This window comes from Syngnathoides biaculeatus, chromosome 12, assembly GCF_019802595.1.
Source record: "Syngnathoides biaculeatus isolate LvHL_M chromosome 12, ASM1980259v1, whole genome shotgun sequence".
Lineage (NCBI taxonomy): Eukaryota > Metazoa > Chordata > Actinopteri > Syngnathiformes > Syngnathidae > Syngnathoides > Syngnathoides biaculeatus.
In genome coordinates, this window is record NC_084651.1 from 5,402,085 (window position 1) to 5,425,746 (window position 23,662).

Sequence of the window (23,662 nt, forward strand, 5' to 3'; positions counted from 1 at the left end):
CTGTTCATCCATAGATTTTCTTTTGCCGCTTATCCTCACGTGGGTCGCGGGGAGCCTGTCCCAGCTGTCAACGTACAGGAGGCGGGGTGCACCCTGAACTGGTTGCCAGCCAATCACAGGGCACATCGTGACAAACAGTCGCACTCACAACCACACCTTGGGGCAATTTGTTTTTGGGATGTGGGAGGTAACCGGAGTGCCCACCCGGAGAAAACCCACGCAGGCACGGGGTAAACATGCAAACTCCACACAGGGAGGGCCGGGATCAAACCCGGGACCTCAGAACAGTGAGGCCAATGCTCTCCAGCTGATCCACCGTGTCGCCACACAATGCAACTATTTATTAATTAATTTATTAATATTTATAAATTCTGCATCTAGCTAAATGTCAAATAAAATGAGGTAAAAACACAATGTAATTATCTTATTTTATTTGTTGACAATTAGCAAGACAGAGGATTTCAACTGGGAGTGGTAATAAACGGTCTTTGATTTTTTTTTCTTTGAAACTATTGCGACGTGAGTTGATTTGAGTTTGCCGCTACAGCATAGCACTTGTGCCTCAAATTTTTGCTCGCAAGTTAAAGCAAAAAAAAAAAAAAAAATGTCAAAACTTATACAGGAAGTTGGTGTCACCTGTATTTTGAGACACCAAAGTCCAAGTAATTGTTGTCCATTTGCCATACGTCTGTTTTGATTTTTTTTTTTTTTTTTTTTTGTCCATCCAACCATTTTCGACCGCTTTTCCGGTTCGGGTTGCCGGGGAATTAGCTTCAGCATGGTTACCCAGACTTCCCTTTCCCCAGCCACTTCTTCCAGTTCTTCCGGAGGGATCCCAAGCCAGCCGAGAGACATAGTCTCTCCAGCGTGTCCTGGGTCGTCCTTGGGGTCTCTTTCCGGTAGGGCATGCCCGGAACATCTTACCAGGGAGGCGTCCAGGAGGCATCCGGATCAGATGCCCCAGCCACCTCATCTAGCTCTTCCGGAGGGATCCCGAGGGCGTTCCCAAGCCAGCCAAGAGACATAGTCTCTCCGGGCTGTCCCAGGTCGTCCTCGGGGTCTCTTTCCAGTGGGACGTGGCTGGAACACCTCACCAGGGAGCGTCTAGATCAGATGCCCCGGGCGCCTCATCTGGCTCCTCTCAATGTGGAGGAGCAACGGCTCGACACTGAGCCCCTCCCTGATGACCGAGCTTCTCACCCTACCTCTAAGGGAGAGCCCGGACACCCTGCGGAGGAAACTCATCTTGTTCTTTCGGTCACAACCCGCAGCTCATGCTCATAAGTGAGGGTAGGAACGGCGATCGACTGGTGAATAGAAAACTTCACCTTTGGACTTAGCTCCCTCTACACCACAACGGACCGAGACAAAGTCCGCATCACTGGAGACGCCGCACCGATCCGTCTGCCGATCTCCCGCTCCGTTCTTCCCTCACTCGTCAACAAGACCCCAAGATACTTGAACTCCCCCCCACTTGGGTCAGGACCTCATCCCAGACCCGGAGAGGGCAACGCCACCCTTTTCCGACTGAGGACCATAGTCTCGGATTTGGAGGTGCTGATTCTCATCCCAGCCGCTTCCCATTCCGCATCGAACAAGCTCCAGTTTTGATTTTTAACTGTCCTTTATAGTTCCTTTCATCATTTATCCATCCAATGTGTTTATTCATCTTTTGGATATTCCCATTTTTCTGAAGTGTATTGCAAAAAAAAAAAAAAAAAAAAGTTGAGACCAAATATCTGGACGTTGCAGTCACCCAAGTAGCCAATTTGGGAATGTAGACCAAAACCAAGCTCTTCTGTGTTTCATTTACGAAATGAAAAAAAAAAAAAAAATAAAGCGGAAATGACAGCGCGTGCGCGACGCGCCGTTTTTCATGTTCCCCATAATTTCGCGCAGATGTCTCATTAAATGTTGAACAACTTCCCCGCGTGGCGCACGTTGTGTGTTAAACTGTCTGATCGTGTCACGATGTGATGATTGCTGGCTCATCAATATGTAATTAGAGGGGATCTGAAAAAAAGAAAAAAAAAAACAACAACCCGGATTAGCGCGCAGCACCTGCTCTGCGTGGATTAGAGCGCAAAACAAGGAGGCGGGGTCTCTCCTGTCAAGCCCCTGACACGCGTGTCGACGCGCCGTGTTTTATCTTGGTAAAAAGACAAGTAGCTCGCAATAATTTATTTTGCGTCGGATGCCCTTAAATTATTATTGTATTAGTGAAATTACTTCCCTGTGCTTAATTATTTACTGCAAGGTGCGTGTGTGTGGTTTTTTTTGTTTTTAATTTTTTTAAACGCGTCAGTGTTTGATGTGCAAATAAACGTCGCAATTAGTGTGCATGGTGCGGATAAACGGTCAGCATAATTGCCGCGCGCCAGCTGCAATTCAATCCGCGCTTATCCTCGCCAAGAGAAAGGGGGGCCGCTTGCGTCGTTTGCACACGAGCGCCGTCGCCCGATGCGGGTTTTTTTGTTTTTCGTGCGGGACGTTCCCACGCGTTCCTTTCATGCTTTGTCGGGAGGGAATTACAATTTGAAAGTGTGCTTTTCTTGTTCTTGCTTCGAGAAACAAAAACAAACAAACAAACAAAAAAAGGTTGAATACTCCAAATAATCCTCAACCTTTGATGTGGTTTGTTTGCTTGTTTACATTTTTTTGTGGGTCCTCTTGTGATAGAAATTGATCATAAAAACTTGTGGCATGGGCCAATTCGACCAACTTTTAGTTTTTGAGTTTTCGGCGCTCATGTTCGGGACCCTTAAAATGCGTCCACTTTGTGTTGTGCTTAAAGCTCCACTGTCATGCCTATAAGCATTCCAAAATAGATACTGTCATGAAAAATACATAAAACATTATTCACTTCAACATCTATACGAGAAAATAAATATGATCGGAAAGCGCGTCATCAGCGCGCAAAGTTGCGGAAGTCTCACTCGACGTCCAAGTGGCGGCCATATTGCCTGGAACGTCATCACCGCGATGTTCGCCGTTCAAAACATGTAGTGCAGTGGTTCCCAAAGTGTTTCCAGGGGGTCTGCGACACGATGTCTGAGCCAGAGTAATAATAATGTCCAGCACTACATTATTGGTGAAAGTTGAGCGTGGGGGTCCAGGAGCTTTTTGAACGACTCACTGGGGGTCCGGGCCCAGGTTGACTTTGGGAACCACTGATGTAGTGGCACACCTGCTATGGATCACGGAAGGTCTTTTTGAAGAAGAGAAGACCTCACAATCGAGTGAAGTGACCGGGGCAATGTTATTGTATCGTTTTGAGCCATATTTAGATGATATGCGGATCACTTCTGACTAGCAACAGACTCCCAGACAGTATGTATGAGCCACCCGGGCCGAAGCCGTCCGCGGCGGACGAGGTGCTGCCGAAGCTGTCCCCGGCGCTGACGGGTACATCGACACATTTAGCACTCCTGACTTACTTACGTGGCTTTTTTGTTACGTTCAAAGGGGATTATGTCCCCCCGCCCAAATACAGTTTTTTGTTTTAGTATCCCTCTACACACCTGCCTGTCATTTTGAACATGCGAAGCTCTCGTCCTTTGCACCCGTGCAATCCATTTTTCACGACAAACCGGGTCTTTTTGAAAAGTGCGAATAGTAAATCCATCCTCGCGAGTGTTCGAACAATATCCAGGAATACAACGAGCCGGCATTTTGGCTAACACGAGGGAACAACGAGCTACCCTCCAGCAGGACACAATCGAGTGAAGTGACCGGGGCAATTATTATCCTATTGTTTCGTTTCGAGCCATATTAAGATGATATGTGGATCACTTCTAACTAACAACAGCCTCACAGACAATATGTATGAGCCAGCCCGGCCGAAGCCGTCCGCCGTGGACACAATCAAGTGAAGTGACCAGGGGAATATTGTCCTCTATTTTGTTTCATTTTGAGTGATATTTAGATGATATGCGGATCACTTCAGACAACAGCCTCCCAGACAGTATGTATGAGCCAGCCCGGCCGAAGCCGTCTGCGGCGCCGATGGGTCCATTGACACATTTCCCACCCCTGATTTACGTATGTGGATCTTTTAAGTTCAAAGAGGATTATGTCCCCCTGCCCAACTATTATTATTATTATTATTTTTTTTTGTTTTTGTTTTAGTAGTTCTATACACACCTACCTGTTGTTTGGAACCCTCGAAGCTCTCGTCCATTGCACCCGTGCAATCCATTTTTCCCAACAAATCGGGTTTTTTTGAAAAGTACGAAGAGTAAATCCATCCTCCCGAGTGTTCGAACAATATCCAGCAATGCAACGAGACGGCATTTTGGCTAACACGAAGGAACAACAAGCTACCATCCAGCAGGTATAACTAGTAGAAACACATGACTGCCTGAGTGGGCGTCTGCTATTCACGTCACTTCCTGCTTCTTTTCGAAAGCGAATCCCTCGAGAGGATTTTCATGGCGGGAGTCTCAAAAAGCCACATACGTCACAATCCTGTTTTTTGGATGGGTCCATTCTAGCTTCCTTTTTTTTCATTAATAACATATTAAAAATCATGCATTTCATGACAGTGGAGCTTTAAATAAATGATCTAAATCCATTCATTATTCAACCAGCAAAAATGTTCAACGGCGATCCCAGAAGCACCCTCGAAAACAAGTCACATGTACAGTATTTTGTCTTATGCGTAATTTAAGAAGGCTCAAGTCACTGGTGAACAAAATTTAGATTAAAAAAAATTATAAATAAGACATAATATTACTATTTCATTTGTCCTTTAATGTATGTGACCAAGCCGTTGTTTTGGAGCGTGAAATTTGCCCACATTTGAAAAGCGCTCTCAAAGGGGCTTTCAAAAAACATTTTTCTCACCCCCCCCCCCCCCACACACACACACACATTTACCACGTTCAATTTTACATTTCAAAAAAAAAAAAAAAAAACCCACGTTTTAATTGACTTTCCCCGGACAAACGCTGAAAATATCTTGACATAATGGAAGTGCCATTGTTCACCGCGTGAAGCCCGAGTGCCAAAATTGAGGCCCTAATGGAATATCCTCTCCGGATGCTTTTTTTTTCTGTGACAGTTTTACCACCGGGGGGGTTGGGGGGGGGGGGGGAAGGAACGCTCGCTTAAGTAGTCGCCGAGCGGCACTCCGTCATTTAAATATCACGAAGACCTTTTGAAGCTTCGCATCGGCGTCTTTGCTTTCTCGTCCTTAGGAGAAGCGAGACGCGTGTGGTTGCTATTTTTGCAAAAAAAAAAAAAAAAATGCACATCGTGTATTTCGGGATCCGATTCTGGTACCCTTAAAGGTGCTAGAAAAGGGATACACGATGTCCTTGGGGTTGGAGTATTACTTGATATCCTCAGATAAGCGACCTCCACCTTAAGAGACTCCCTTGCGGCTCTTGGATTGATGTGCTGTCTACAAAAAAAAAAAAAAAAAATATAAATCCATCTTCACCTCCTAATGGAAAAAATTCAGTGATGCCACTCGGTAGCTGTAATATACTTTACTCAAGCTTTAGTCTCGCACAGTCCAGTCCGACACCCCGGTTCCGTTCACGTTTTCACTAAGAAAGGGCGTAATAATAATAATTTACCGATGGTTTGGAATTGATTTACCGCGGGGCTAATGGCGTCTTAATGCTAATGAGGTCGAACGGAATGCACGATTTGTTGCGATTGATTAAGTCTCTGCGAGTTCGCCGCGTAACGGAGGAGGAATTCGACCGTGAGAAGTCGAACTACGCCCCCTCCGGTACAAATTGCCTCGTCGCCGCAAACTTGAATTGATGCTGCTTCCCTGGTGTTGTGAGTCCCTTTTGTCGTGGGGGAAGTAACAATTCTTAGTCAAGGGCGGTTTTGTGTGACTAAAGCCCTCCTTTTATTTCATCCTGGGCCCTGTCTTTGGTCTTGCTGTCCCTCTAAAGAGCTCATTTCTAATCCTAGCCAACCTGCTCACTCCTAGCGAGAACCTCAACATCTTCACTTCCAGTCTTTAATCCGTACACCACCGCTGTTTTATAAACTTTTCCCTTCATCCCAGCGGAGACTCTTCTGTCACATAGAACACCAGACACCTTTCGCCAGCTGTTCCAACCTGCTTGAACCAGTTTCGTCACTTCCTTACCACACTCGCCATTGCTCTGTATTGTCGACCCCAAATATTTGAAGTCATCCACCCTCGGCATCTCTTCTCCCTGGAAGCCTGGCTCTTTCCCCTTCGCCCTTCTCATTCACGCGCATGTATTGTACTTTTCTTCCTTCATAATTATAGAACCCATCATTGCTATGTTTTTCGAGCCGCTTATCCTCACAAGGGTCACCGGAGTGCTGGAGGCCTATCCCAGCTGTCAAAGTGTAGGAGGCATGGGTTCACAATGCGCCGGTTGCCAGGCAATTGCAGGGCACAAAGAGACAGACAACAATCCCACCTAGAGACAATTTAGTCTACAATTAATCCATGTTCAAAGGCGGGGCCAGGATTTGAACCCCGGCCCTCAGAAATGTGAGGCCAACGCTCCAAACAGTCTTGCTGTTACCGTGGTTTCTGCAAATGAAACATCCCAACAGGTCGTATTCTGTATTTGGCAAGCAAAATACCGAGGTTAAAAAAAAAATCAACTGATTGCATCATTATTTCGGGGAAAATGTAAAAGCCCCATTTTCTTAGCCACTTATCCTCACAAGGGTCAAAGATTCCCCATTGAAATGAATGGAAATGTGTGGGTTTTTTTTAAATAAAACAATGACAATTAAGGATAAGATAAAGTTTTTGCCACTTTTGCGTTAGCTCAATGGGCATTGTGCTGCTCCGACAGTAATGTTAAACCGTTGTAGTCGTTCTTCCACCGAAGATGATAAATACATTCCTGAGAGTGGTTTTGTATGATCAGTCTACATGTGTTGCTCCACTGTTTGTTTTGTTTGAAGGTTGCTACGACGACGGTGTTTGTTAGCCCACGTATGTCATTTCCCCTGCAATTAGCATTAAGATATTAGATTGTTTTCAATACACAACGTCCATCCATTTTCTTTTTGCCGCTTATCCTCACGTGGGTCGCAGGGAGTGCTTGGAGCCTATCCCAGCTGTCAACCGGCAGGAGGCGGGGTACACCCTAAACTGGTTGCCAGCCAATCTCAAGGCACATCGAGACAAACAGCCGCACTCACAATCACACCTTGGGGCAATTTAGAGCGCCCGATTCATGTTGCATGTTTTTTGGATGTGGGAGGAAACCCGAGTGCCCGGAGAAAACCCACGCAGGCACGGGGAGAACATGCAAACTCCGCACATGTGAGGACGGGATTGAACCCGGGACCTCAGAACTGTGAGGCCAACACTTTCCAGCTGAGGCGCCCTTGTTTTATTTTAACTCCCAGTCTATTCTGGCTCATTTTTACCGAATCGTACTACAGCCTTCGTGTCCTTTGTACTTTTTAACGGGGAAAGTGGAGCTGCCGTTCTGATCTCTGACAGCAGTCCCCCACCCCCACCCCCTTTCCACTCTTCAAATTGGCGCAACAGGCGTGGAACGGTAAAGTCGGCAATCCGTCGCCCGCGCCTTTCACGGGCGCGACTGAAGCAGACGGCGACGATTTGAAAGCAAAGGGCCGTGGGCGACGACTTTCGAGCGTTGAACTCGCACTCCGGTCCCGGATCGCCTCGGCGCAGACGACGGACTATATTTTAGTGAAGCATTTTGTCAGGTCTGAAACTCTCTCTCTGTGGCCCCGTGTTGTGAATTTCCAAATATTTCGGACTTTTTCCGATATGTACTTTTTGTGCGTACAATAACAGAGAGAATTACTCATGACAGACAAAACAGCCTGTTCCGATACCTTGGATGTCTTTCAAGACGAGTCTCTCCGAACTCGCCAAGACCGTCTGACATTTATTATCAATAGAGCTGCTCCGGGCTGCAAATCAGAATGACATCTCGTATTGGACGCGGCAAGAGGACTCGCGTACAACCGGAGTTCGCTCCTGACCTTTTTCTCTGTTACGCCGCGGCGTTTAATTACGTTTTCAAGACGTGTCAAAAATGTACGAGTTTATACAGCGATATTAAAACCGTCCTGCCTAATGCACACACTGCTCGGGAAGAATTATCGCTTGAAGCCTCATTCACTTGTGTGGAACGAGTAACTTTGCAACAAGTCTTTGTTATTTTTCACAGCTCGTCGAAAGGTTATTCTTATTTTTTTTGAAAGGAAAATGGACGGGTAAACGACATTAACGACTTTAACATGAAATAAATATTACAATTATGGAGAAATGCGGCGAACCCAAGCGCACCGGGCAAAAGAAATTAGTCAAGAATCAGCTATTTATTGTTTCCATATTTTGGTGCTGTTATTCTGGTTCGTCGCTTCACACTCAGCTGCGAATGAGAATCAGCACCTCCAAATCCGAGACTACGGTCCTCAGTCGGAAAAGGTTGGCGTGCCGTCTCCAGGTCGGGGATGAGATCCTGCCCCAAGTGGAGGAGTTCAAGTATTGTCTTGTTCACGAGTGAGGGAAGAATAGAGCGGGAGATCGGCAGACGGATCGGTGCGGCGTCTGCAGTGATGCGGACTTTGTATCGGTCCCCCAGTCAAAAGGCGAAGCTCTCAATTTGTCAGTCGATCTACGTTCCTGCCCTCACCTATGGGCATGAGCTGTGGGGCGTGACCGAAAGAACAAGATCCCGGATACGAGCGGTCGAAATGAGTTTCCTCTGCAGGGTGTCCGGGCTCTCCCTGAGAGAACGGGCGAGAAGCTCGGTCACCCAGGAAGGGCTCAGTGTCGACCGCTACTCCTCCGCATTGAGAGGAGCCAGATGAGGTGGGTGGGGCTTCTGATTCAGATGCCTCCTGGTTGCCTCCCTGGTGAGGTGTTCCGGGCACGTCCCACCGGAAAGAGACCCTGGGGACGACCCAGGACACGCTGGGGAGACTGTCTTTCACCTGGCTTGGGAACGCCTGAGGATCCCTCCGGAAGAGCTGAAAGAAGTGGCTGGGGAAACGGAAGTCTGGGTATCCCTGCTGAAACTACTTCCCCCGTGACCCAACCTGGAGAAGTGGTAGATAATGGATGGATGGATATTCTGGCTAGCAAATGAGTTCTAAAGAGGTCGAGCTCTTTAAAGTTTTTAACAATAGTGTCGATGATCAAGGAAAACTGCAGTTACTACTGTTATGCAATTCCGAGATGTTAGTTGTGGACTGGTCATGAAAAAAATGTTATGATCAGTGATTCAGATTCAAATTAATTCTGAGACCAAGAGTGAGACTAGTCTCAGAACCCTAGTGCTAGGAGTTAAAGTTGTTGAGACCTTAAAACGAATTCTGGTGCCATCTATATCCACTCAGGGTCTGAGCCACGGAATATCATCCCAAATACTGGGTGCAAAATTTTAGCTGTTTTGGGCTAAACCTAGGTTAGTTTTCACAATGGTACGTTTGGAAGAGCATTGCAAGTAAAAAACTAATTTTGAAGTAATGGAATTGGAATCGTTATTGGAAGACAAAGAATCATCTGACTGAGTTACAGAAAAGAAATGTTGGCTCTAATAATTTGGGTTGATCCAGTAACCACATAAAAGCCTTTTTTGTTTGTTTTTATTGGTTTTTTTTTTTCCATTTTATTCATCTCAAGCACTTGTCCTTGTTGACAGCATGCGTGAAAAGCCGCTCTTTGAGTCGCACAGTGCCCGACATATGACCCACACGCAAGGAAATGAGTTTTGTCGTCGGCGATATGGCAAGACTCCTTCTTGCGACTCGATCCAAGTAAGCGTTGAAATCATTCGGGCACTCCAAACCGCGTTGCTATGTCACAATAGTTTTCCTTGAGGCCGCTTCAGAAATGTTGTAGCATGTGCGAGTCTTGAGTAAATCAGGCCCTCGAATGTCACACGAGGCAAGCGCAACCTTTTCGACAGTGGCGACGCTCACTGGATTTTAGAGGACTAAAAGGAGGAGAAGGTATGGATTGAGCCAAACTTTCATTTGCCCCTCTGAAGTTATTTTTTTTCTTTTCTTTTTTTTTTTTTTTAATGCTTTGCTTGGAAATTGCTCTGGGAAGCCCGTGTCGCAGTGATGTCCCCAATAAATTAGACTCTGTCCTCAGTGACCTGATTTGGAACCGACCTAGTAATATAAAAGAGGTGGAATTGCAGCTGCTTGTCAAAGCTCCCTTGAGCAAGGCACCGAAGGGATCAATAAAAGTGAAACAGTGGAAATATTAAAAAAACAACAACAACAAAAAAAAAACACTCGACGCACCCTTGATTGAATTGAATAGTAATTGAAACACCTTCGCCCATTAATATTATCAAAAATCTGTGAAACAACATTTGGGGATCTTTAAAAAGGGAAGTAAAAATAACCAACTCAGATAATTTCTTTGCAAAAATCACATCCATAATTATGTTAAATATGAGCCAGCGCACACCTGCTGTCATTTAAAGTGTCTCTAATTGGCCCCAAATAATTTTCGGTTCTCGTTCGATAGGGGTTTTGAGGACATTTTGCTAACACCGACGGGTGCGGGGAGTCCTCGGTCTACGACTGAGATCCGTTCCTACAGTAGCGACTCAGCTCGAATTTCGACTTAAGTCGGATTCCGCGATTAAAGTCAGAATTTACGTCAATATCCATTGATGGTGAAAGTTTCCTGGTGTCATTTTTTATTGCAAAAAAATTCTGTCCTTTTTAACAGGGGTGTGTAGACTTTTTTTAAAATAAAGACTAACGCCAAATAATACATTTTTCACACGCTTTCCACCCTGCGGTTTATGCAATGATGCGGCTAGTTTGTGCATTTTTTTTTTTTCCTCACGGCCGCAAGGGGGCACTCGAGCGGAAAAAGTAAGAGAGCGGTGGAATATATGTGCCGAGGAAGTGACTTTTACCAGTCCGGCCCTGTTAGCGCTGCGCTAGCGTGTTACTGCCGTGTCTCTGTGATTTTTACCCGTATGATTTTTTTTTTTTTTTTTTTTTTTAAATCGGCCCTGTTAGTGCGGTGCTAGTGTTAGCGTTAGCGTGGCAGTACTAGCATTAGTGTTAGCGCGGCGGTGCTGGCATTAGCGCGGTCGGGCTAGCGTTAAACTCTCTGTGTACCGTCTATCTTTGTAAATATCTCTACGACCAAAATCCATTCCTACAGTAACGACTCGACTCGAATTTCGACTCAAGTCAGATTTCCGCCACTAAAGTCAGAATTTACATCAATATACATTGATGGTGAAAGTTTCCTGGTGTCATTTTTTTACTGCACAAAAATCTGGCCTTTTTAACAGGGGTGTGTAGGCTTTTTTTTTTTTTTTTTTTGGTAAAGACCAACGCCAAATAATACTTTTTCACACGCTTTCCACCCTGCGGTTTATGCGATCATGCGGCTAATTTGTGCATTTTTTTTCTAACGGCCGCAAGGGGGCACTTGAGCGGAAAAAGTAAGAGACCGGTGAAATATATGTGCCGAGGAAGTGACTTTTACCAGTCCGGCTCTGTTAGCGCTGCGCTAGCGTGTTACTGCCGTGTCTCAGTGATTTTTACCAGTATGTTTTTTTAAACCGGCCCTGTTAGCGCGGTGCTACTGTTAGCATCAGCGTGGCAGTGCTAGCATTAGCGCAGTGGGGCTACCGTTAGCGTTCGCGCGGCGGCGCTGGAGTTAAACTCTCTGTGTACCGTCTTTCTTTGTAAATATTTCTACGTCCGAGATCTGTTCCTACAGTAGCAACTCAACTCGAATTTCGACTTAAGTCGGATTTCCGCCATTAAAGTCAGAATTTACGTCAATATACATTGATGGTGAAAGTTTCCTGGTGTCATTTTTTTAATAGGGGTGTGTAGACATTTTTTTTTTAATAAAGACTCTAACGCCAAATTATAAATTTTTCGCTGTGGGAAAGTCTTTTACATGCATTCTTATTTTTCCCTTGCACCTTCCTGCAAACCGGCGTAAGTCCGTTGCGCCCTTCAGTCCGTCACGATGTTTTATGGACTCCTGTTATGTTATGACTTTGGAATTGGGAAAGGGACACTTGCAATCTGGTCATTATGGAGAAATCCCAAAGCCGAATTAGCCGTCTGCCGGTCTGATGCGGAAAACTTGATAGCGTCGCCCGGGATGAAATTAACCCAGTTGCAGAGGATGGCGGCGTGTTAATTTTCGAGTCGTGGACTGAAAAAAAAAAAAAAAAAAAAAAAAACCCGGCTTGGTGCCGCGCTGCAGCATGTGCGTACCCATGACGACCATATTGATGGAAAGCAAAATGGTAAAAGATAAAAGAGGCGTCGTACATAATTGCGTCTTTTAGAGCCTCTCTCGGAGACGGCTTTGCGCCGAAAGAAACAGATGCGGCTCGTCGCCGCAACGACGCAACACACATGTTGATTATTGTCAAAATAAATCAAAAGCAATTACAGCCAATTAAGCATTTGGGAAAGCTTCGATGGCTTTGGAGACGACGCACATCTCCAAATGTAACGGTGGGGGTTTACCACGCATTTTGTTATCTATGTCGCGTGTTGCCGAGTGGAGCGTGGCCTCCGACAGCTGGTCCGCATGTTGCTGCGTGAGGTTTTTGGGCCAAGAAGGCTGGATAAAGAAATCTTACGTTTCATAGGGCTGCGTCATTGCGGCTTACAACATCACAAAGAACACCAAAGTAGTGTTGGACGACGCTTTTTTTTTTCCTCCGCGTGTTCGTTTAATTTCGGGTAGTGAGAATGTTGGTTATCCAAATAAAGGCTGGAGATGATGAATCGAAGAATTTACTTCCAGAATATTCCGGGCACTTATGAGTTACAGACAACGGCTGTAGAGAGCAGATCATGAGTGCGGAGATACAGAGAAAGCACACATCCTGTGTCTTGTCAGAAGGGCGGACTATGGGTGGTATCAAACCTGTGCCGTGAGATCGGGGCTTTCCACTTAGACAAAGGGTTTGTGTCTTAACCGCTTCTAGCTGGCAATGGAGTATTACAGTCCAGTATGCAGTTCATCAAGGTTAGCCTACGTGCAGAGACGGGATCAAGGACACCTCTGGCTACAGAACAAAGCTCCACTGAGGACATGAGGAAATTTGGTTGTCATGACGAAATATGGGCGTAAGACATACTTCAGTCGCCATGAAAAGACTCTTGGGTCCAGTTTATTCCCACGGTGATTCCTCAAAATATTCCCAATTTGCGGCGTCTTCCTGCTTATGTTGATGTTCCCAAGAAGAGATGCAATTATTCCAAGAAGGCCTTCACACCTCCTAGTGATCGCTAACCGATGATCGCTGAAGTGCAAATTTAGACGGCAGACAGTTTTGCAAAGCCTGGAAAGCAATCGGGGCTGTTCCACTACTTTAGGTCGCAGGCTACATTTTAGCCATTTGCATAGCTACTCCTTATTTCTTTGATTATTGATCTTTGATCTAAAATATTAACTCATAAGTACAGTGATGCCTTAGGATACGAGTGACCAGTGAACTCAACAAGGGCAAATTAATAATGTACTGTAAATTCCGGCCAATTACCCACAACTTTTTCACACGCTTTCTACCTTGCGGTTTATGCGATGATGCAGATAATTTGTGCGTTTTTTTTTTTTTTTTTCTAACGGCCGCAAGGGGGCACTTGAGCGGAAAAGGTAACAGTGAGACCGGTGGAATATATGTGCCGAGGAAGTGGCTTTGTGTTACTGCGGTGTCTCAGTGATTTTTACCAGTATGTTTTTTTTTTTTTTTTTTTTTAAACCGACCCTGTTAGCGCGGTGCTAGTGTTAGCGTGGTGGTGCTACCATTAGCGTTAGGGTGGCGGTGCTAGCATTAGTGTTAGCATGGCGGTGCTAGCGTTAGCGTGGTGGGGATAGCATTAGCATTAGTGCAGCGGCGCAAGCATTAAACTCTCTGTGTACTGTCTTGCTTTTTAAATATCTCGTGTTTCAATGTTTTAATGTGGGCACTTGCGGCTTTTACGCAGCTGCGTCTTATGCATGTACCAAATGGTATTTCCTTTACAAATGTACTGGGTGACACTTATAACCAGGTGCGCTCTGTTAGCCGGGAATTACAGTATTTTCTCGACATTCAGCCATCCAGCGGCCGCTTTGATGACAATGACGTGTGTGACCGTGCTTCTCTTTCAATCTGTCTCTTTCATTTTTTTATTTGACTGGACGCTTTTGAAGTCACATCTGAGAAATTTTGCTGATTTCACACCCATGTCCAAATGCAGAATACGTGACGAAGGTTTTTCATTTTTTAAGACGTCGTCTAACGTCTGTGACCAACATGATTTATAATTTCTTTTAAAATGAATCGCTAGGATAGGCTCCAGCACTTTTGCGACCCCTTGTGAGGATAAGCGGCTAAGAAAATGGATGGATGAACTGATAAATGGCTAGTATCATCAAAGCTTACTTGCCTTGGACGTTCATGCGTGCTTTCGAATCCAATCGCAGCCGTTATCTGAAGTTCTAACGATATCAGTGTGGATAAATAGCAGGCCCGATTTGTGGCGTTCACCCTTGCGTTTGATAAACAATTATAGTAGAAATGCTTTTTCTCAATAAATATGACATATTTTACAGCCCAAAATGTTGAAAGAAAGCCCATTTTGGATTCATCCCCCGTTATGTCGTCATTGACTTGAATCATCTTATTTCTTGCAAAAAAAGTACAATTGCGATCATGGAGCGGCAAACGGGAGCCGTTGCGACTCCCAAACGAAATTCTACAAGGGACCATTTTTCAAAGATTGGGGACGGATGATTCCAAGCGGCGCTTCCCGTGTTTGCATCACGCAGACACTCACGCACCAAACCGGGGGTGTGGGGGGAGCATTCATTACCAGGAGCACGCAAATGCGACCGGGGCTGATGATACTTGTAATGCGGAGGCCGCCGCTATCGCCCCGTGCTCCTACTTGAGTCTCGGTGACGCCGCAAAAATGCATTAAGCGCCTCCCGGAAGGATAAGCGCTTGTGTTTGTCATTACCGAAAAGAAAACGAGTTTCAACGCGTCGTTGGAATTTAATGCGACGCTACCAAAATGCAACACGAGTTTGACACGGCACTGCAGTCTAATCCCAGTGTGGATGGATTATTAGCCCGCAACCGTTCATTTTCTATTCTCTCATGAGGTTCTTTTGGGTGGGTACGCCCTGGACTAGTTGTCGGCCCGTCACAGTAATTAGCCGACATTTCTAGGACAAAAGTGCCCGTAAAATCGCACATCTTTTTAGAGTCTGAAATGATGTCAGACATGACGACAGAGTGAAATCAGTCCGTCCGTCCGTCCGTCCGTCCGTCCATCCATCCATCCATTATCTACTGCTTTTCCGGGTCGGGTCACGGGGGAAGTAGCTTCAGGAGGGATTCCCAGACTTCCCTTTCCCAAGCCACTTCTTCCAGGTCTTCTTGAGGGATTCGTAGGCGTTCCCAAGCCAGCCGAGAGACATAAGTCTCTCCAGGGTGTCCTGGGTAGTTCCCGAGGTCTCTTCTGGTGGGACGTGCCTGGAACACCTTACCAGGGAGGCATCCGGATCAGATGCCCCAGCCACCTCATCTGGCTCCTCTCAATGCGGAGGAGCAGCGGCTCGGCACTGAGTCCCTCCCGGATGACGAGCTTCTCACCCTCTCTCTAAGGGAGAGCCCGGACACCTTGCGAAGGAAACTCATTTCGGCCGCTTGTATCCGAGATCTTGTTCTTTCGGTCACGACCCACAGCTCGTGCTCATAAGTGAGGGTAGGAACGTAGATCGACTGATAAATTGAGTCCTTTGCCTTTTGACTTAGCTCCTCCCACTTTACCACAACGGATCGATACAAAGTGTGTATCTGTATGGTTTTTATATCCTAATGTAATGTCTGAGGTCCAGGGTTCGATCCCGGCCCCTCCTGTGTGGAGTTTGCATTTTCTCCCCTGCCTGCGTGGGTTTCCTCCGGGCACTCCCCCCCCCCCCCACATCACAAAAACAAGCAACATTAATTGGACACTCTAAATTGCCCCTAGGTGTGATTGTGAGTGTGATTGCGGTTTGTCTCGATGTGCCCTGCAATTGGCTAGCAACCAGTTCAGGGTGTACTCCGCCTCCTGCCCGTTGACAGCTGGGATAGGCTGCAGCAGTCCCGCGACCCTCGTGAGGATAAGCAGCTAAGAAAATGGATGAATGGACGCATTGTTACTGCTGTTCAACTTGTACTAAACAGAACAACTTCTTCCCAAAAGAGAAGCATTGGACTGGACTCTTTAGATAGTCTGAGCCCAGGTTGTTGACACATGGGTTAAAATCAAAGCCCGGGACGTAGATCTGGATACGGAACACATTAACTCTGTGAACAGGAACTCTTATTTGGGAAAAGATCAAAGAGAACACATTGCTGTTTTCGGACTGCAAAGCGTGGCCAGCGAAGGACGGAAGTCTAAATATTGAAGTTTGACAGAAAACCTGCTGATGCAGACCAGCGGCTGAACTTTGACTTCCGTCACAAGAACGCAAGCGAGGACAGACGAGAGAAAGCAGAAGACGGACGCAGCGGAGAAGCATTTTCTCCGTACCTGACATAACGAAGCATTTCAAACCCGCCAACGCAGTTAAAAGCCGGTCCACCCCAAAGACAAAATCCTGAGAAAATGTTCTTTATGCAGTGCGCTGTCCGTAGTGAGGAGTGCACGGAGCTCTTCGTCGGCGCAACATCGCAGAGCAGCTTCTTCGGGCTCAGAATCTGCACTCCGTTTGCATCTCAAATCGGAAGGGCGTTCCTCTGAGGCCAACAATTCCGAAGAGAGAAGACCTCTGGGTTGAGAGAGGAGTTAAAAATGCAAAAGTATTAAAATTGAGAGGCCCAATTGAGCAGAGGAGTTTTGCATATGTTACCCATCGTCTGCAGATAGAAATTTCTCGACATCCCTCCCCTGAAGATTGTCCCATTCTTTGGGATGATCGCCTGCTCCGCCGCCCGGCAGATGAATGACGGGTTGGTATACAGGATGACAGTAGAGAACACCCCCCAGCGGACAAACTCTCCTGAGGCACGTATAGGAGACCTCACACCTAAAATATAGAACCATATGAATCTTTTGGATGAAAGGTGAAACGTCTCAGACAAACTAAAGAAGTCCGCGTGTGTCGATTCAACCTTTCAATCACTAGCAACTTTTTCTGGTAAATTTTCCCAACAACCGATGAATTAGTTTCATTAACTCCTCTTGACATAGACCTCCGGTATGGGGGCGGACAGAAATGCAGGACTTTGACGCAGAGGCATAATGTTCAATGTCGTTTATTCCGGAAACTGGGTCATACACGGTGTAGCAGTCCGACAAGGCAGAGGCACAGAAACGCTGGGCTTAGGCGGGATCCAAAAGACATACAGCAAGGTCCGATGACTCTGGGACAAACTCAACAGGCCAGGATCGCTGTGACTAGGGTTACTCTAACTTGCGCAATGCAACTCACTAACAAAGGTAACGAACTGGCAAATGCCAGTGACAAAAACTCCAACTTAAATTCCTGTCTAGTTACAGTTCGGATGTGAAACAGCTGTGAGCGGTGGACTGGCCACGCCCCTCTTGGCAGTGGCCAAGCCTTGCTCATGACACATGGGGAAAAATGTTTTCCAAATATGAAAAAAAAAAAAAAACAACCTGGATTTACTGTACCAGACATCTGTCACTACTCTAAAATTATTATCCCTCTTTTTCTATATTTAATCAATTCATGTGGGAGGAATGCGCAGGCAGTGATGAGTTATTTTCAAGTGATTAAAAAAAAAACAAACTGCTTGATTGCTGGCTAGAGGTGTCCTGTTGAATGGTGTGAGATGATTGCATCATCATATTGTGATTATGTTTACACGGTTCGGTCATACAAAATGCAGTTCACGCAAATAGCTAATTAAGTGTTACGTGATAAATACATGATACGGAAAATTAGCAGATCTTTAAAGTGCCGCTGTCATGAAATGCATTATTTTTAGTATGGGTCCATCTGTTTTTTCACCACACAACATGATTTTGAGATCTATGCAAACTATGGAAGAAAATCCCCTCGAGGGATTTATTTTCGAGAAGAAGCAGGAAGTGATGTTAGTAGCAGGCGCCCGCTCAGGCGGTCTCGCCTGTCTCTACTAGTTTTACCTGCCGGAAGGTAGCTTATTGTTCCTTCATGTTAGCCGAATTCATTATTCACACTTTTCCAAAAGACCCGGTTCGTCGTGAAAAATTTATTACAGGGGTACAAAGGACGAGAAGTTCATGGGTTCCAAATGACAGGTAGGTGTGTATACCGCGACAAAAAAAAAAATTATAGGTTTTTTTTTTTTTTGGGGGGGGGGGGAGAGACATAATCCTCTCAGAATGTAACAAAAGATTTAAATGTGTCGATGTACCCGTCGGCACCGAGAACGGCTTTGGACGAGGGGCGCGGCTTCGCCCGGGCTGGCTCATACATACTGTCTGGCAGTCTGTTGTTAGATAGAAGTGATCCGCACATCATCTAAATATGTCTCGAAACAAAACAAAAGGGTAAAATTGCCCCAGTCACTTCATTCCATTGTGTCTGCAGCGGACGGCTTCAGCCGGGCTGGCTCATACATACTGTCTGGCAGTCTGTTGTTAGATAGAAGTGATCCGCACATCATCTAAATATGTCTCGAAACAAAACAAAAGGGTAAAATTGCCCCAGTCACTTCATTCCATTGTGTCTGCGGCGGACGGCTTCAGCCGGGCTGGCTCATACATACTGTCTGGGAGTCTGTTGTTAGTCAGAAGTGATCCGCATATCATCTAAATATGGCTCGGAATGAGAGGATAATATTTCCCCGGTCACTTCACTCGGTTGTGAGATGTTCTCTTGTTCGAAAGGGTGTCAGGGTGTTTTCAATAGTGAATGTCGCAGGCAACATGGCTACTGCGCTTTTTTTCGTATGGACATCGACGTGAATAATGTTATATGTATTTTTCATAACAATATCTATTTTAGAATGTTTATAGGGATGACACTTGACTTTAAAGCTTTTAGTGTTTTCGCCATTGAGCCCAGTGACGCCTGCCTCGAAGTTTTCTTCATTAATGTACTAATCTAGGTGGAAAAAAAGACTTAGCAGCACTTTGATAAAGAGCTTTAAGTGTGAGGGGGGGGGGGGGGTCGCGTTCAATCAATAGCAATTACAAGGTTTGCCATTCCTGCCAATACGCTGACCGCCTTCGGGCTAATTATCATTGGGCTTCAGTGGAGAGGCTGCAGAAACCCGACGTCTCCCAAAACTCCATCGCGACACGGTTAAAACCGTACACGCGCCCGTGAAGTATAACGCCGAATGCTAATATTAGTCCTCTCTCGCTAACCGAAGTTGCAGCACATAAACCGTCCCTCAGGCAACGCTAGCAGAATTAAGGTTTCCGCGTTTCAAACGAGTTCCTTGTGCAGTATTGAAGGCAATCGAACGTGATTGTATCTTGAATGAACATGATAAAAAAGCCCATCGTTTACCTATCAGTAAAACCCAGCAAAACAAGTCGTACCTGCAATAATCCTGGTTCGTAGATGTGATCTTTCACACAGACTTTGAAACTGCGTCGCGGATTCTTCTTCTTCTTATTATATACAGTATTGAAGATTACATATGGGAGGAGCGTCTTTGAAATTAATTTTTGCAGCATTTCTCCCAAATTGTTTGATTTAAAACTTGTTTCACCGCCAACATATGGGCACCTCGCTATTCACAAATTCACCATTTTTTTTCCTTGTCAAAACTACTCAATTTATATTTGTGCTTTTTTTCCTGCAACACCTGAAGCGGCCACAAGATGGCACCAAAACTCTTGGCTAATAAAAGTGTAATACCGTAATTCCCGGCCTACAGGGCGCACCTGGTTATAAGCCTCACCGAGTACATTTGTAGAGGAAATACTATTTGGTACATCCATATGTCACAGCTGTGTAAAAGCCGCGAGTGCCCACATTGAAACCCAGATTGAAACACGAGATATTTACAAAGAAAGACAGTACACAGAGAGTTTAATGCTAGCGCTGTGCTAATGCTAACGCTAGCGCCGTGCTAACAGGGCCGGTTAAAAAAAAAAAAAAAAATCAAACCGGTACTAATCACTGAGACACTGCAGTTACATCCTACCCTGCTAAAAATTTTCTGTAGAAAATTTGAAACGAATTTCTAAAGAACTGTAGAACTTTAGGACCGAAGTCCTATAGAATTTCTATAGAAATTCTGTAGAAAATCACAGCCAAAGTTCTGTAGAACAAGTTGTTCTGTACAAATTCTATAAAATTCTATTAATTTCTATAGAAAATTTTAGCAGGGTAGCGCAGCGCTAACTTGGCCGGACAGGTAAAAGTCAGCTCCTTGGCACATATATTCCACCGGTCTCACTCATATCGTTTCCGCTCGAGTGCCCCCCCCCCCCTTGTGGCCATTTGAAAAAAATGCACAAATTACCTGCATCACCGCATGAACCGCATGGTTGAAAGCGTGCGAAAAAAGTCGCGGCTTACGGGCCGAAAATTCCGGTAATTGGTGTCAAGGAAGGAATGTCGAGGAGGAGCTCTGTTTAGCCTGGGTTGTTATCGAAAGTTACATACACGTGCACACTTCTGATCAGAATCAAGTACTTTGTAACCCCCATTTATGTTTAAGGACAATGTGGTACTGGTACCAATGATTGTCCACTCGGTATACTCATCGAAAGCTCATCTGGGTTTCAGGAACAGTTCTGGTGGAAAACATGCAGATCAACGGCCGCGCCCAAGACCCCGGCAGAACCATCTCGCTGACTCTCCTGGAGAACTCCGATCACTGGGTCATCCTGGAACCGAGCAGACAGAGGCTCTACCTGAACAGCACCGGCCGCGTTCTGGACCGAGACGTAAGCGCGCCGCACCGTTTTACGTACAGCCCGAGAAGTTCAAATGTGACCCCAAACGTAATATTTATTTTTTGCCAAAATACATTTTCCTCCAGTGTGTAAATTAGAAGTGTTTCCCGTTTAGGTTGAATTCGCACTCCCGATGCGTTGGCCTTTTTGTGTCCCGGGGTTAGCGCTTTTACGGTTCGTGATTAAAGGTTTATACACATTAATTTTACGCTCATTGTAATTCGAGGATCTTCTTTATTGAGGTCATTAATCCCTAAACCCATAAAATAGAGGTGGAGCTACTAAAAATTAAGAATAGATTGAATGAAAACGAAGATCCGCGCCGGCTCGTCTGGTTGAATTTGTCGTCCTCGGGTGGAAGAAGAACCCCGAAGGAAACGTCGGATTCGTCCGATTAATTCCAATAAAGTTTTTGTAAAATAAAATTTGTAATCGATTAAACGGCGTTTAAAAGTCAGTTGTCATGGAAAACTTCTGGTTTTGTTGACCTTTTTTTTTTTTTTTTTTTCAAGGTATACGAGGTGTCTTCAAAACATTCAGTGGTGGTGTCACAAAAGACATATTTCAAAGATAGATTACGAGTTTACTCCTTCAATGTGGTTCAGACGATCAATCAGCGGTTTTGTGGTGGGAAAAAAACAACGTACAAAGTGTTCAAATGCAAAAATAGACGAAATATTAAGGTTTTTTTTTTTTCACAATTTAGTACGACTAGTTGTTTTTCTTTCTGGTTTCCAGGTAAAAGCTGATATTTTTCATTTACGGTATTCTAAGGTACGGGTGTCAAACTCAAGGCCCCGGGGGCCAGATCCGGGCCGCCGCATGATTTTATGTGGCCCCGCGGTGGCGAATCCAACTTCCATGAATTTTTTTTTTTTGGTTCAAATCTGTAACAAAAATTTCAAATTGTCCTATCATAAATGATAACATTGAGATATTACCAGCATTTTTGTGTTACCAAACGGGAATACTTGGAAAAAAAAACCATTACCCTTGATTTCCAATTCCAAAACGAGCTCATAAATTTCATGTGTAAATATGATCCATTCATCCATATTCTTTGCCGCTTATCCTCACAAAGGTCGCGGGGAGTGCTGGAGCCTATCTCAGCTGTCAACAGGCAGGAGGCGGGGCACACTCTGAACTGGTCGCCAGCCAATCGCAGGGCAGTTCGAGACAAACAGTCGCACTCGCAATCACACCAAGGGAAAATTTAGTGTCCAATAAATAATCATGTCATGAATTAATCAAGAGGCAAATTAAAAAAATAAAATGAAAAAATGTCATCCAAGACTCAGAATTACTGATGTTGTAGTGCTACACACACCTGACTTTGGTGCAGGCGGCGTGTGATCGATTCCCACTCAGTGATGCGACCAGCACAGGGGTGTAGTCCGCCTCCTGCCCGTTGAAAGCCGGGATAGGCTCCAGCGCTCCCTAACACTATCGTGAGGATAAGCGGCAAAGAAAATGGCGTTGATAAGCCTTGCGACTGACTAGCGACCAGTTTAGGGTGTAGCCCGCCTTTCGCCCGAAGCTGTCTGGGTTCGTCTCCGGCTCTCCCCGTGACCCTCGTGAGGATAAGCAACTTGGACTCTGATCATTTTCTCTAAAACTCGAGACCGACTCCAACTTTTGCGGCGTTCCCCCTTCCAAGTGCCGCCTTATTTGCAAATTAGAGTCATTGCCACGTGAGTACCTCATTTCCTTTTTTCTTTTCTTGAGTCATTTTGTCCTCATTTTCGGACACTTTGGCATCCATCTTTCATACTTAAGCGTTGTTGCCCGGACAGATAAGAGGGGTCATAAATCAACGTTCCCGATCGACGTTCCCGATCGGCTCAATTAGTCACGTGCGATTTTGGAGTAATTACATGCGCTATAACCTAAAAACGGTCAACACGGAGTGGGGGGGGGGGTGGATTATGTGTGACAGGCAATGTGCAAGAGTGTCACTCACGTGATGAAAAAAAAATTACATTTGTCATGCCAGTCAATATAAATATTGCACATAATGCTACACTGAAGCGTGAGAAATGAGACATTGATAGCAAACACCTTGGTACTTTTGATTGATTTTGGGACAGGAAGTTCAACAGTCTCACCTCACCTGTCGGCCTATCCATTACTACAGCAAACAGGAAGGGGCTCAGGGCGGATCCCTGATGCACCTCCACCTTAAATTCTCCTGTCACACCTACGGCACGGCTAATCTTGATTCCTCTCCTTTCCAGTGCGGGCCTCCATCTTCTAATTGAACTTCTCTAATTGAAGTTGTCATCGTCAACTTTTATGAAGCATTTTTATTTACTTTGATTCGTAATGCGAGTAAAAATTTGACAAGTGAGTTTCAGCCCGGTTGCCGCCACTTTCAGTTCTTGTGGTTGCCTCGCAGTGAAAATTCAAGCATCTGTCGATTATGTTCTCATATTTCCTGTTTTTTGGGCGCAGATGTCTTGAAAATTTTCATTTTTCTAACCGTGGGTCCTCCGAAAGCGAGCGGCGAGAAGAAGAATCGAAGAACGTCGATTAGATTCAAGCCGGAAATCATCGAAAAACACGCGCGAGGTGTTCGTGCAGTCAACTTCGCGACGCACCAAACGCCGCAAATGATATGCGCCGTATTGAATCAGAAATGGATAAAAGCAACAGGATGACTGAAAGCATAAAACAAAGAAATCCCGATTTATTTGTTTGCCCTCGCGTGACGTTTTAATAGACGCTCGCCTCGCCGAAATGTCACAATCGGTGCTGTTAACGAAGGTGGCGGACAATTGCGGCGAAATTGCCGCTAATGAGCAAATGG

At 45.4% G+C, this 23,662-nt stretch overlaps 1 protein-coding gene across 1 annotated transcript in view; it reads left to right on the plus strand.

The window, feature by feature from the left end:
• The window catches only part of LOC133509551 (protocadherin-15-like), a 284,180-nt gene that overhangs the window by 114,319 nt on the left and 146,199 nt on the right, over positions 1-23,662 (plus strand). The window contains exon 5 of the mRNA XM_061836682.1: positions 20,687-20,847. Within this exon, the coding sequence (XP_061692666.1) occupies positions 20,687-20,847 (161 nt within the window). The remainder of the gene's footprint in view (positions 1-20,686; positions 20,848-23,662) is intronic.